The 15832-nt window shown below is 40.1% G+C and overlaps 1 protein-coding gene across 1 annotated transcript; it reads left to right on the plus strand.

The window, feature by feature from the left end:
• Window positions 1–13331: 13331 nt before the first annotated feature.
• On the plus strand, window positions 13332–13685 carry LOC120781799. The gene has a single exon (XM_040114022.1). The coding sequence runs from the start codon at window positions 13332–13334 to the stop codon at window positions 13683–13685; it is 354 nt and encodes a 117-aa protein (XP_039969956.1).
• The last annotated feature ends 2147 nt before the right edge of the window (window positions 13686–15832 follow it).

The raw sequence follows: 15832 nt of genomic DNA on the forward strand, positions 1-15832 counted from the left end.
GATTCTCGGAAATATTGTTAACAAAATGATTTTGTTTTGTATCTTTATGTTTTTTTTTTTTAAGTTGAGTTTTGCAATAGCAAACGAAATGGTATCATATTACAATTTTACTGATTTTCGGTTGTTCTATTTAAATATTTCATTAAGAAATTCAGCAAATTTATCAGTTTTACTGTTTGTTGTTGGGTTATTTATATATGTAACTCGCGCTCTCATTTGTAAACAAAGGGTGGTAAAATACATTGCTCTCAATTCGCTCTTCATGTCGCTCTCGCTAATTTCAAAATATTTTTAAATTTACCGACGACAGTGGAGACGACAGTAGACTTGACAGTAAAGAGGAGTGATGCCACTAATATGTAAAATGTAAATTCGTCAAAGCTCTAACAAACCTCTCGTTATTTTACAAATAAAAGCATAAAATAGTTCTCTTATATTATTTGTAATAACGATTGATAATTCAAAACAAAAATATTTACCTATTTACTTATTTTTTGCATAAGAAATTTCAGTTTGAACAAAATATTACAATTTCGTTGAAGTGAAAGGTATTAGTATGGCAACAACGAAATTGTGTACATACTGTGTTGTTTTGTGTACATGCCGGCCATTGTTATGTCGCTGCCTTCTTACAAATGTTCATGTAGTGGGATTCACGACGCCATTTACAGTTCACTATCGTCCTGTCAGGTCGTGTGGCTCTCTAAGTGTTCAGAGCGTCATGTTTGCGATGATCTAATAGCACAACCAGTGAAAAACGTAGAATCGTGGCTCGTGTCAGCTGCCACGACCTATCTTATGGGCGCGCAATGTAACTGAGCAGTGAAAAACGCTACTCCCTTCTCTCTTTGACGTGGGATGACGTGAGAATGCACGGCATTTGGATTTTTGCCGTAGAAACGTGGCAGCTGATTGCTCTCTCACAACGCAGGATAGTATATATAGTAATTATCAACTTTTATAATTCAATCTTTTCAATATGTTTCAATATGTTTGAAATTTTCATAAAATAACTCAAAATCAGAGTCGTATGCTATTATTTATAAATATGTTAACTATTTTTAACAGTTTGTTTTCAGTTTTGATATTTTATGTTGCAAAAATTGTAATTGAAAACAAAGATGTGCTCAAACTCTATATGCGTATTGGGCAACGGCAACATTGTTCAAATGTAAACAAGCGCCATTCTGCGTTTTTACCAAGTTTTTCACTGTGCACACATTTTGCCGATGAGGAAGGAAAAGGAAAGAAAGCAGTATCGTTTTTCAGTGGTTGTGCTATAACCCTCAAAATGTGCACGCGTGCCCGAACGGTGCAAAATGCCACTGAGGGTTAATATGCCCACCTCTGAAGTATGATATACAAAGCCAACGATAGTGTTACTGCAAGAAGAATTGCTGCGAAGCTTCTTCTTCTTCTTAATTGGCGTAGACACTGCTTACGCGATTATAGCCGAGTTAACAACAGCGCGCACGTCGTTTCTTCTTTTCGCTACGTGGCGCCAATTGGATATTCCAAGCGTAGCCAGGTCCTTCTCCACCTGGTACTTCCAACGGAGTGAAGGTCTTCCTCTTCTTCTGCTTCCCCCGGCGGGTACAGCGTCGAATACTTTCAGAGCTGAAGTGTTTCCGTCCATTCGGACAACATGACCTAGCCAGCGTAGCCGCTGTCTTTTAATTCGCTGAACTATGTCAATGTCGTCATATATCTCGTACAGCTTATCGTTCCATCGAATGCGATATTCGCCGTGGCCAACGCGCAAAGGACCATAAATCTTTCGCAGAACTTTTCTCTCGAAAACTCGCAACGTCGACTCATCAGTTGTTGACATCGTCCAAGTCTCTGCACCATATAGCAGGACGGGAATTATGAGCGACTTATAGAGTTGGGCTTTTGTTCGTCGAGAGAGAACTTTACTTTTCAATTGCTTACTCAGTCCGAAGAAGCACCTGTTGGCAAGTGCAATCCTGCCTTGGATTTCCAGGCTGACATTGTTGGTGGTGTTTACGCTGGTTCCAAGATAGACGAAATTATCTACAACTTCAAAGTTATGACTGTCAACAGTGACGTGAGTTCCAAGTCGTGAGCGCGACGACTGTTTGTTTGATGACAGGAGATATTTCGTTTTGCCCTCGTTCACTCCCAGACCCATTTGTTTTGCTTCCTTGTCCAGTCTGGAGAAAGCAGAACTAACGGCGCGGGTGTTAAGGCCGAGGATATCAATATCATCGGCATACGCCAGCAGCTGTACACTCTTATAAAAGATGGTACCTTCTCTATTAAGTTCTGCAGCTCGAACTATTTTCTCCAGAAGCAGGTTGAAAAAGTCACACGATAGGGAATCGCCTTGTCTGAAACCTCGTTTGGTATCGAACGGCTCGGAGAGGTCCTTCCCGATTCTGACGGATCTTTTGGTGTTGCTCAACGTCAGCTTACACAGCCGTATCAGTTTTGCGGGGATACCAAATTCAGACATCGCGGCATAAAGGCAGCTCCTTTTCGTGCTGTCGAAAGCAGCTTTGAAATCGACGATGAGGTGGTGTGTGTCGATTCTTCTTTCACGGGTCTTTTCCAAGATTTGGCGCATGGTGAATATCTGGCCGGTTGTTGATTTTCCAGGTCTGAAGCCGCACTGATAAGATCCAATCAGTTTGTTGACGGTGGGCTTTAATCTTTCACACAATACGCTCGATAGAACCTTATATGCGATGTTGAGGAGACTAATCCCACGGTAGTTGGCGCAGATTGTGGGGTCACCTTTCTTATGGATTGGGCATAGCACACTTAAATTCCAATCGTTGGGCATGCCTTCGTCCGACCATATTTTGCAAAGAAGCTGATGCATGCTCCTTATCAGTTCTTCGCCGCCGTGTTTGAATAGCTCGGCCGGCAATCCGTCGGCCCCTGCCGCTTTGTTGTTCTTCAGGGGGGCAATTGCTATTCGAACTTCTTCATGGTCGGGTAATGGAACGTCTGCTCCATCGTCATCGATTAGGAAATCGGGTTCTCCTTCTCCTGGTGTTGTGCGTTCACTGCCATTCAGCAGGCTGGAGAAGTGTTCCCTCCATAATTTAAGTATGCTCTGGCCAGCAGTGACTAGATCACCTTTGGGGGTTCGACAAGAGTATGCTCCGGTCATGTAAGCCGCCGCATTTTTTCGTAGAATTTTTCGAGCATTACCCCTGTCGGCCAGCTTATCAAGCTCTTCGTACTCACGCATTTCGTCGTCTTTCTTCTTCTGTTCTAAGAAATGCATCTCGCTTCCCCTCTTCAACTCTCGGTATCTATCTCATCCCGCACGTGTAGTGGTCGATCGTAACGTTGCGAGGTAGGCAGCCTGTTTTCTCTCCGCTGCGACACGGCACTCCTCGTCGTACCAGCTGTTCGTTTGCAATTACCGAAAGCCAATGGTTTCGGTTGCAGCTGTACGTAAGGAGTTTGAAATGCCGTCCCACAGTTCCCTTATACCGAGTTGTTGACGAGTGCTCTCAGAGAGCAGGAGTGCAAGCCGAGTAGAAAACCGTTCGGCTGTCTGTTGCGATTGCAGCTTCTCGACGTCGAACCTTCCTTGTGTTTGTTGGTGTGCGTTTTTTGCTGCACAGAGGCGGGTGCGAATCTTAGCTGCAACAAGATAGTGGTCCGAGTCGATGTTAGGACCTCGGAGCGCACGCACATCTAAAACACTGGAGACGTGTCTTCCGTGATACCTTCTTTACCCACCCTGGCGTTAAAGTCGCCAAGCACGATTTTGACATCGTGGCGGGGGCAGCTCTCATAAGTGCGCTCCCAGCACTCATAAAGGACATCTTTGGTCACATTGTCCTTCTCTTCCGTCGGGGCGTGGGCGCAGATCAGCGATATGTTGAATAACCTCGCTTTCAGGCACCGGAGTGAATGATAGAACCACGAATCCCACACCAAACTTGCGCTCCATTATATGGCCACTGTAGTAAATGCCACAAGGACCTACTCGTCTCTGTCCTTGTCCCGTCCATCGCATTTCTTGGACGGCGGTGATGTCAGCCTTTGTTTTTACGAGGACATCAACCAGCTGGGCAGCGGCACCTTCCCAATTAAGGGACCGGACATTCCAGGTGCATGCCCTTAATTCGTAGTCCTTCTTTCGTTTGCCATGGTCGTCATCAAAAGGGGGGTCTCTGATCCGAGGCTGCTGTTGGTTTTTCATTGGGGTGAGCTTTTTACGTGGCGGGTCCCAAACCCAGCGCATAACCCTATGTAGGGGATGTTTCGCCTTCTCACTTTAGCTCGCCTTCGAACGGATGTTCTTAGGCTACCCAGAGGATACTTGGTCAAAAACCGGAAGTCGTGAGCTGCTTGAGCCATGTGTAAAAGAATCGCTTCTGGCCACTCCCAAGTGAATGGCGATCAGAGAACTTTCCTCACCTGCGTGAACTTCTACACATGACTCCATCCTCCGAAGCTTCAGCTACTTGAAATAATGTTTTTCGATGTTATTCGTATTAGTTCATTTACATTAATTAAATGTAGTTTATGTAAACAGTTTAAGTCTAATATAATTTCATTTCCTGTTAGGCTATTCTGAAGGATTGCGGGTAAGATCTGATAGGAACTTGTTTGCCAGTTTGTATAACTAACGTTACTCAAGGTTACAGTTTCGTTAAATTAGTTTATAAGAAAAGTACCATTTAGTTTAAAAGATGCATTATTATAAGTAACATTTCCAATAAAATTTTAAAGAAATATTGTTCCTTCTCTAATTAATTCAATTATAGCTTGGTTTTCATATAGGTAATCGCAAAGCAATGGGTTTTGTTTAATTTTTTTAAGTTGGTATCTGTCGCACACAAGGTGCGTTCTAAAGAAAACAGGACTTAAAAAACAGAACAAATGGTTTTTTCGGCAAAATCAATTGATTTTATTCTCCTTTTGCTTCAATACAGGAAAAGGAAGAAGTCGCACGGTTCCATATCAGGTGAATACGGAGAGTGGTTAATGGTTAAGATGTGATTTTTGGTCAAATAATTGGTCAGAAGCGTCGATCAATAAGACGGCACGTTATCAAATTTTTGGTCGTCAGTCAGTTTGTGTGGAACAAACCGTGCACACACCTTTCGTAAGCCCAAATGTTCGGTCAAAATGCGACAAATCGATGTTCTGGAGATATTCATTTCCATTTCCATGAATTTCAATAATGATTTCGTCTGATTTTTGATGAATTCACACACAGTTTCTATGGAATTTCCGGTGATCACAGATTTTGATTGGCCCACATGTTGATCGTCATTTATGTCCCCACGAATTCTTTGAAACGTTGACTCGTGCACTCTGCTACGAGATAGGCGATCATCGCCATAAACTTGTTTCATCAATTGAAACGTGTCGGTAAAAGATTTACCAATTTTAAAACAAAATTTAATGTTGGCTTTTTGTTCGAAGCTCATTTTGGCCCTGATAACACAAACATACCGACCAATCAATGAAATGTCATGAAATTCTCACTGGACAATCGATGAAGATGGCAGATTCTAACGCACCAGTCGACATACAGCTGGCGCCACCAGGTGGTGATCAACACCACCAACAATGTCATCCTGGAAATCCAACGCAGAATAACTCGGACTGAGTGAGTAATTGAGAAGTAAAATCCTATCTCTGATATATGGTGCAAAGGCTTGGCGATGAAAACAACTGATGAGTCGACGGTGCGAGTTTTCGAGAGAAAGGTTCTGGCAAAGATGTATGGTCCTTTACGCGTTGGCCGCGGCCAATACTCCAGTTCTGAAAGTATTCATCGCAGTAACATCGCAGTAACATCGCAGTAACAGAGGAAACAGAGGAAGAGGAAGACCTCCACTTCCTTGGAATGACCAAGTGGAGAAGAACCAGGCTTCGCTTGGAATTTCAAATTGGCGCCACGTAGGGAAAAAACGAAACGACTGGTGCGCTGTTGTTAACTCGACTATAATCGGGAAGTGGTGTCTACGCCAGTAAAGAAGAAGAAGAAGGTGTATATTCTTTTCTAAATACATATGTAATTAATATAGGATCAATAAATTATACAAATATGTATAATTTATTTGCTTTGGGAATTAAAAATTTTGTTAACATCTTAAAACATAAAGAGGTCGCAGATATTCTAGTATGGGTGCATGTAAACAAATTTGAAAGAACCATACGCATAATGTTTGTAAATTTGTCCACACACAACTTTGTATGTGAATATGTATTCATGCGAAATATCTTTGTCCCGAACAAGCAATGGCCGAAGCTCACGTTTTGTCAAAAGGTCAATGTGTCGAAAGACTGAGGCGACGACAAAGCGTCACAACATTGTGTTGTTGGTAGAAAATCCGAGCTGTGCCGAAAAACCCAAACAAACGATCGCCGATTGTCACTAGTTCCTTTGCCGCTGTAACGGCTTCGCTCACAAACCAGAGTAAATATGTATGTTTATGTATGAGCTCGCATACTTATCGACGCAGATTTTGCGAGCTGCGTAAAAAATTTTACAGTTGTAAAACATTTTAAATCGACAGAGCTACTTTTTTCTGTACATACTTTGCCGGGTTGACGCTTTTCCCTTCTAGAAGAATGTCATAAATTGTTCAATTTATGATTTTTAGCTTTCGCCATCGTCGCGAAAAGACGCCTGTCTGCTTTTATGAATGAAGCGAGTTTGCCTGTTGTTGTTGTGTGTTTTCCTTCAAATGTGGGCATCGACTGCATTGATTTCTGACGCTGCTGATGCTATTTGAGACGATTGTTGTTTTTGTAGAACAATGTTTGTAGGTTTTATGGGTGACATGTGTATACATTATTTTTTGGATATGTCATACATCCATAAACGTATGTGCATATAAAGTGCAAAGTGCACATGTTATTCCTGTTAAATGATAATATCGGGATTTCCTGCTAACCATTTTCAATCAGATCCACCTGGATAGGATGTCATGAAGGTGTTGCGTCAGGCGACAAGATATGTATATTTAAAACCTAAAAACTAAAATTAAGAAAACATGAGTTACAAAAATTATAATAAATTGAATTATATTTGTATTGTATACTTACCCTAATAAAACATTTATAATATTAAAATAGTACTTACCTTACTCACCTTAACTTATTCTATTACAATATTTAACGAATGTTGAAACTTATTGTACTTACCCCCTTTCAATACATATGTATGTATATTACCACTAGTTTAAGCCGTTAGTTTTAAGATTTGGGCTTAGCAATTAGATTAAGTGAAATAAAGAATTATCTTCATTATGAACCGTTGAACCGAACGCACGGCTTTTCGCTACCGGAGTAATTTGCAAATCATTTCGCGACATGTAATTGGAGTGTTAGTTGGAATTGCGCATCCCTAATTTGTTTCGTGTCTCAAAAACGCTTGAGACTTTTTATGGCGCCCGAGCAGGGACAAGTGCGTAATTAAAAAGTTAAAACTGAAATACACTTAAAAAGTGTAAAACTCTTAATAGTGCATTAATAATTCTTTCGAACCAATTACCTGTGTTTAATTCCTTTCGGGTCGCGGTTTTCGGCTTTCGGCTAAATGAAATTAGTTAACAAATACATAAAATAAATATAACCCTTGTGTTATATAGTTAAACACATAAAAAAGAAAAAAACTGAAAAAGCAACACATATACATACATACAGACAAGACAAATAGTTATACGTACCTACATACATGTATTAAGTGAAGGTGTTCCGTTAAAAGTGCAGTGTTCCCTATATAAGCGGAAGAAAAAAGTTAAGTACATATTTTATATGTACATACTTACATATGTACATTCGAGTGAGTGAAGTTATGTGTACAGTGGCAAATCTTTAAAAAAGACGTGAAAAGTGATTGTGCTAAAAATCACAAGCGAGTCATCTTCCTAAAATTACCATGTTGAAGATTTTTTTGTTTTTTTGTTTTTGCCTATCATCTAAGACTGATTGGATTTCGAGAAAAAGTGCATAAATTATTTGATCGTGTGAACGCTATATTAAATTGCATAGTGTGGAGGTGGCCTTATGTGGTGTGAAATGCATTACACTAGCATAGTGTTGTAAATAATAATAATTAAATAAAAATATTTTGCCTTTAGCATCAAATTTATGTAGAATTATCCTTTAGATGAGTAAATCAGTCCTATCTATTGATTATCCTTTACTCACCCAAAGGAATTTGTCGAGAAATAATTTTTATCTATGATTCATTTTTTGTTCCTCGCTATTTGATTTTTATTTTAAAAAACTATCACAAATGAATTATAACCGCAAGGGGGGCTGTATGTTTAGGCCAGTGCCTAATTTCTTATTCCCAACCCTAGTGAGTATATAAGAAACTATTGCCAGTTAGCTGTTGACATAAACCGCTAATAACTTTCATTCAACTGGCAATAGTCTCCCGCTCCACTTTACTCAGTAGCTTATCAAGCGATCCTGCTGGCCACCCCTTTTGCTTTTTTATACTCTCGCAACAAAGTTGCTAAGGAGAGAATTATAGTTTTGTTCACATAACGGTTGTTTTTAAGTCCTAAAACTAAAAGAGTCAGATATAGGGTTATATATACCAAAGTGATCAGGGTGACGAGTAGAGTTCAAATCCGGATGTCTGTCTGTCCGTCCGTGCAAGCTGTAACTTGAGTATCATGATGAAACTTGGTACACGTATTTCTTGGCTCCATAAGAAGGTTAAGTTCGAAGATGGGCGAAATCGGCCCACTGCCACGCCCACAAAATGGCGAAAACCGAAAACCTATAAAGTGTCATAACTAAGCCATAAATAAAGATATTAAAGTGAAATTTGGCACAAAGGATCGCATTAGGGAGGGACATATTTGGACGTAATTTTTTGGAAAAGTGGGCGTGGACCCGCCCCCTACTAAGTTTTTTGCACATATCTCGGAAACTACTATAGCTATGTCAACCAAACTCTACAGAGTCGTTTTCTTCAGGCATTTCCATATACAGTTCAAAAATGGAAGAAATCGGATAATAACCACGCCCACCTCCCATACAAAGGTTATGTTGAAAATCACTAAAGTGCGTTAACCGACTAACAAAAAACGTCAGAAACACTAAATTTTACGGAAGAAATAGCAGAAGGAAGCTGCACCCTGGCTTTTTTTTACATTGAAAAAAAAAAAAAACAAAAACCATATCTCAGGAACTACTAGACCGATTTCAATGAAATTCGGTATATAATATTTTCTTAACACCCTGATGACATGTACGAAATATGGGCGAAATCGGTTCACAACCACGCCTTCTTCCAATATAACGCTATTTTGAATTCCATCTGATGCCTTCTCTGTATAATATATACTTTAGGATCCAATGATGATAGCGAAATAAAACTTTACACAAATACGGTATTTGAAAAATATGTAAATGACGAATAATGAAATCTCGATTATCACTTTATCATGCGAGCGTATAAAATGTTCGGTGATACCCGAACTTAGCCCTTCCTTATTTGTTTTTTTTTTTGTTTTCAAAGAAGACAAGGAGATAATCAAGACGTCCACCGGCCATCATCACTATCATCATAAACGCTAACAAGGTAATATATAACCATTTATTAGTCATAATAAAGAACCAAACGTTTTTATATTAAACACACAACTTGGTGTTTTTCTTTGACTAATATATTTTCTTTTTTTTCTATTCTTAACAATCGACGCATCGTCCTCCTTGAGTGACTCTTCAAGAGTTCGAGAATTAAACACCACTATTGGCATCCACTATTCGATGTTCGAATAAATGGTTGCCAGTTATCTGTTAATTATGATGAGTTATGAAATTCGGATATCAATTCTAATCCCACATACATACATGAGTGTAATGGAAGGCATACACGCATCAATTATTGTACCAATTTCATCGAATTGTACAACTGATTGTTACGTGTATGGGGCAGTTGTATGAGTTGTACCAACTGATTGGATGAAAATTAAAATTTTTTGATATTTTGTCAAGTTGGTTGTGTTAGTTGGATCGTGTTTGGGGTGGTCGTGCGATTTCAAACGATTTCACCATTTTATTTCGGCTGTCGAAGAGAGCGCGTCATATATAATAAGTAAAGCAACAACTTCCGAACTCATGTTTAAGCAACGAAGTGAATATTCAAAATAAAGTTGGCCTCAAAATTGTATTAAAAGTTGTGTCGTATATAGCGACAAGGGCAATTTCTAGCCCAACTCAATCAACCAACTAATTGTTGTGTGTAGGCCTTCCATAAGGAAACTGGTAAACGGTAGGTACAGTGAGTTACAAAAAAAGTCCATCGAAGCGTTTGGAACAGTTTCGCTTGAAAGTACCGTGACAAAAAATAATAATTATTAAAATTAAAAGTGCCGTTTTAATGCTTTTGTAAAAAACAAAAACAAAAAAAACGCTAAAATCTTTAGTGCCGCTAAGTGTCCGTTGAGTCAAAAGTGCCTAGTGAAGTGCCGCAAAGAGGAACAGATAACGTACGTAACGTTTCAACATTTTCATCATTGCCACTGCGCCAACGCCATCATCGTCGCTGCTACGTCTACATCACAGTCATCGCTGCCCCTGCATCTACGTCAACATTATCGCTGCCGCTGACCGCTTCGTGGGAATGTGCTGCAACTGTATCATATGCCAAAGGGAAGTGAGCGCCAGCAAACAGCCGACGCACCAGGTAACGAGTGCTTTCACGATTTATCGGTCGGTTTTCCGCAATTTTTTTTTATCGATTTTCCTTCGGACATTTTCCGGTTAATTACTTGTATTGTGCGATTGCTCATTTTGCGCCTTTTTCGATTTGGCTTTCGTTATTTGGGAATCGACATTTTTTGTTTTCGCCAGTTGATTCTCATTATTATTCTGTGCCAAATAATTTTTTCGTGAATTTGAATTCAACCAAGCAAAATGAGCAACCCAAAGCCAACTCTCGCAAACCTGTCTCCAAGTAAGGAGTTGACGGTCGCGAAAAGAACGGTTGCGAAAAGTAGTGTTTTGCGCATTAAATCGGGCCTTCTCGAAAATACTAAGACCTTAGATCCAATCGAATTGGATTTGGTAAATTGTCTATCTGGAGAGGCCCTGGAAACAGTTAAAGCGTTTCAGATGTCGGATGAAAACTACCCGGAAGCGTTGGCAAGTCTCAAAAAAGTTTATGATAATAAATGTTTGAAATTTTTCAGCACCATTTCTAAACTTTTTGAGCTGCCAACAATCCCAAAGCCTTCTGCGCATTCATTGCGTTCAATGATTGACGAAGTGTCAGCGGTATATGATTGGCGATGAAAAACAAATAACGAACGCAATAATCATACACATTGTAATGACAAAGGTTGACCCTGCCCGATGCAAATAGGAAGACACACTGGATTATGACAAACTGTCACTGTAAAAGGAATGTGAAGCCACCCTAAATTGAAGATACCAGCAGCTATCAGCGGAAGGAGCATCACACTCAAGGACGAAGCCCATATCAACAGGCAGTACGAGTCATGGAAAGCAACAACTAATGGATAGGTCCAAATCAGCGCTAGTTGCAGCAAATACGAGGCAGCCTCTTTGTCAGCAGTGCAAATCCAAGGACCACCATTTGACTGCCTGCCCCACTTTCAAGGCGCTTCTGTTGCAGCAGAGGTTCGAGCTCGTAAAATCGGTGCCCTTATGCATAAGTTGTTTGCGTAGGGGGCATACGGTCTCTAAGTGCAGAGCGGATCGATGTCGTGTGTGCAATCGATCGCACCAATATCCAGTCTCTTTCCCCGCTGCACCTCACCCGCAACCATCCACCACACATGCCATGCATACAACGAGTATGCCGGATCGGGTAATGTTACCAACAGCAGTAATTTTAATGAGGACCAGCTGTGGAGATTACCTGCCTGCGAGAGCGTTGCTGGACTCAGGCTCCCAGGTCATCTTCATGACGGAGGACTTAGCACAGAAGTTGCGGATTCGCCTTGACACTAGCTGGCAAAACTTCAAAGCCAACCTAATGCAGCTCCCATCGATAAGCATTTCTCGTTACGTAAACGTTGAGTCGAGTGCCATCTGCCAAATACATAGCTTCGCCGACGCCTCGATAAGGGCGTACGAATGTTGTACATACATACGAAGCTAATCTGCTAGTGGTATTATATGTTTGCTGCTTACTGCAAAGTCTAGTGTGGCTCCTCTGAAAAGCAAATCTCTTCCGCGTCTTGAGCTCTCGGCAGCACATCTTTCGAAATTATGGTCAAGAGTAGCGCCTATGTTAAATCAACATTTCGACAAAATTACATTTTGGACAGACTCTGAAAGAGTTTTGCATTGGATTAAAACACATCCATCCTCACTACAAACCTTCGTCGCAAACAGAGCGTCTGAAATCCAAAAGTTGACAAAGTGCATGTGCCAACAAAACAAAATCCTGCGGATCCAGTGTCTCGAGGTTGTAACGTGGACGAATTGAATAATTCGATATGGTTTGGCGGTCGACAGTTCCTCCTAGAAGACCCTGCATTATGGCCAATTAATAACCACTTCCAGCTCTCACCAGAAGACAAAGCATTAGAGAAGAAGAAAAATACATTTATACTAATTTCGACTACTGAGAAAAATTCAATATTGGACCTGATTGAAAAATCCTCTTCTCACAAAAAATTGCTTCGTGTGGTCGCATACATATTACGATGGATCAGATAACCAAAATCCTCCATGGGACGGGATCTGACTTCAGAAGTGTTAAACTTGAATTTTCTAAAAATTTCACAGGTGGTTCAACATTCAGAATTTTCGGATGTCATTCAAAAATTGCACAAAGGTACCACCCTACCCGCAAACTTACAAAAACTTAACCCGTTTTTGCATGAGTACTCGGATATATCGCTTTCGTTCAAATTAATCCGAGTAGGAGGTCGCCTATTAAATGCACCTCTCCCATACGATGCCAAATTTCCGCTTTTACTAAATAAAAGTTCGCATTTCGTTATAACATATTTACCATTCCTGCACATTCGAAATCACCACGCTGGGGCTAAGGCGTTGGTTGCGCTTCTTCGAGAACGCATATGGCTAATTAATGCCCGAGAAGCTTGCAGTAGAACCGTGAGAAACTTTATTCATTGTTTTCATTACAAGCCGAAGTTGCAAAACCAAATAATGTGAAATTTTCCAGTCGAAAGACTTCGTATACTACGGCCCTTTCTTATATGTGGCATGATATACACAACCTTGAAATACGCGGTCGACCACCCGTAAAAACCTACATTGCAGTTTTCGTTTGCTTCACTTCAAAAGCAGTACATTTAGAATTAGTTTCGAACCTCTCTTTTAATTCATTTATTTTCGCCCTAAAAAGGTTCATTGGACGCCGAGGGATGCCGACGAAGATATTCAGCGACAACGCCACCACCTTCGTCGGCGCCGAACACAAGCTGCGCGAGCTGAAAATGGCATTTCTTGCCCAGTCAGCAGAAGTGAAGGGATTCGTCGCAGAAGAAGGATTCAGCTTCACCTTTATACCACCGAGGGTGCCGCACTTCGGTCGGATATGGAAAGCCGCGGTGAAGTCCTCCAAGCATCACATCGTTCGCGTAATTAGCAACGCGCTACTGACCGTAGAGGAACTGTCAACACTACTGGCAGAAGTGGAGGCCATCCTGAATTATCGGCCCTTAACACCGTTGAGCCAGGACCCCAACGACGGCGAGGCACTAACCCCAGCGCGTTAACTGATAGGGTGCTCCCTAGCATTACCTCCAGAGCAGGTGTCAGTGGACCCAATTCGTTGCTGCGAGAGATGGCAACTTCTTTGCTCTCTCAAGCAACAGTTTTGGCGACAGTGGTCCAAAATATGTCTGACGGGCCTTCATCAAGGCGGGCATCCACAAGCTGGCCTTGCTTCCAATAGAGGTTGAAGGAACCTGATTCTGTCAAGGTGGCCGGTGTTGCGTAAAGCGACAAAATATGTATATTTAAAACCTAAAAACTAAAATTAAGAAAACATGAATTACAAAAATTATAATTAATTGAATTATATTAGTATTGCATACTTACCCTAATAATACATTTATAATATTAAAATATTACTTACCTTACTCACCTTAACTTATTCTATTACAATATTTAACGAAAGTTGAAACTTATTGTACTTAATTTTCAATACATATGTATATTACCACTAGTTTAAGCCGTTAGTTTTAAGATTTAGGCTTAGCAATTAGATTAAGTAAAATAAAGAATTATCTTGTTTGTGAACCGTTGAACCGAACGCACGCGTTTTCGTTACCGGAGTAATTTGCAAATCATTTCGCGACATGTAATTGGAGTGTTAGTTGAAATTGCGCATCCCTAATTTGTTTCGTATCTCAAAAACGCTTGAGACTTTTCAGAACGGTTGCGTTTTTTATCGCAGTTGGTTTTATAAGCTATCTATCTCGGAAAGTTGATGTTTGAATTATGGAAATAAAATACTTGTTTCACTAATTTCGTGGTATATAGTAAGTCGGACATCGATAATGTGAGTAATTTTATACGTCCCTTTTGTAATCTTGTGCTTGTTTGATTGTTACTATCGGGCTGTCGTTCTGGTAGGTGTCTACCCTTGCAGTTGCCCAGTATGGTAGGAGTCTAAGATTAAAGTCAGTTTTTTAGTAGTTATTATGACGGTAATGTCTTTAGCGACAGTTTCTTTTTTTATACTCTCGCAACAAAGTTGCTAAGGAGAGTACTATAGTTTTGTTCACATAACGGTTGTTTTTAAGTCCTAAAACTAAAAGAGTCAGATATAGGGTTATATATACCAAAGTGATCAGGGTGACGAGTAGAGTTCAAATCCGGATGTCTGTCTGTCCGTCCGTGCAAGCTGTAACTTGAGTATCATGATGAAACTTGGTACACGTATTTCTTGGCTCCATAAGAAGGTTAAGTTCGAAGATGGGCGAAATCGGCCCACTGCCACGCCCACAAAATGGCGAAAACCGAAAACCTATAAAGTGTCATAACTAAGCCATAAATAAAGATATTAAAGTGAAATTTGGCACAAAGGATCGCATTAGGGAGGGACATATTTGGACGTAATTTTTTGGGAAAGTGGGCGTGGACCCGCCCCCTACTAAGTTTTTTGCACATATCTCGGAAACTACTATAGCTATGTCAACCAAACTCTACAGAGTCGTTTTCTTCAGGCATTTCCATATACAGTTCAAAAATGGAAGAAATCGGATAATAACCACGCCCACCTCCCATACAAAGGTTATGTTGAAAATCACTAAAAGTGCGTTAACCGACTAACAAAAAACGTCAGAAACACTAAATTTTACGGAAGAAATAGCAGAAGGAAGCTGCACCCTGGCTTTTTTTTACATTGAAAAAAAAAAAAAAACAAAAACCATATCTCAGGAACTACTAGACCGATTTCAATGGAATTAGGTATATAATATTTTCTTAACACCCTGATGACATGTACGAAATATGGGCGAAATCGGTTCACAACCACGCCTTCTTCCAATATAACGCTAGTTTGAATTCCATCTGATGCCTTCTCTGTATAATATATACATTAGGAACCATAGCGGAATAAAACTTTACACAAATACGGTATTTGAAAAATATGTAAATGACAGATAATGAAATCTCGATTATCACTTTATCATGCGAGAGTATAAAATGTTCGTTGACATCCGAACTTAGCCCTTTCTTACTTGTTTGATATATTTTTTTTTGTGATAATTTGACGTATTTTTTGGTATCTGGCTATTCAATTTCGAAGATCAGAATTGTCGTGTTATTATATCTGTCAACTGCAATGTTGACAATTTCTTTAATTGAGCAATCAGGATATTCCATTTGAAAGCATCTGATTATTTCAATAATAGTG

Source organism: Bactrocera tryoni, unplaced genomic scaffold (genome assembly GCF_016617805.1).
Source record: "Bactrocera tryoni isolate S06 unplaced genomic scaffold, CSIRO_BtryS06_freeze2 scaffold_7, whole genome shotgun sequence".
Lineage (NCBI taxonomy): Eukaryota > Metazoa > Arthropoda > Insecta > Diptera > Tephritidae > Bactrocera > Bactrocera tryoni.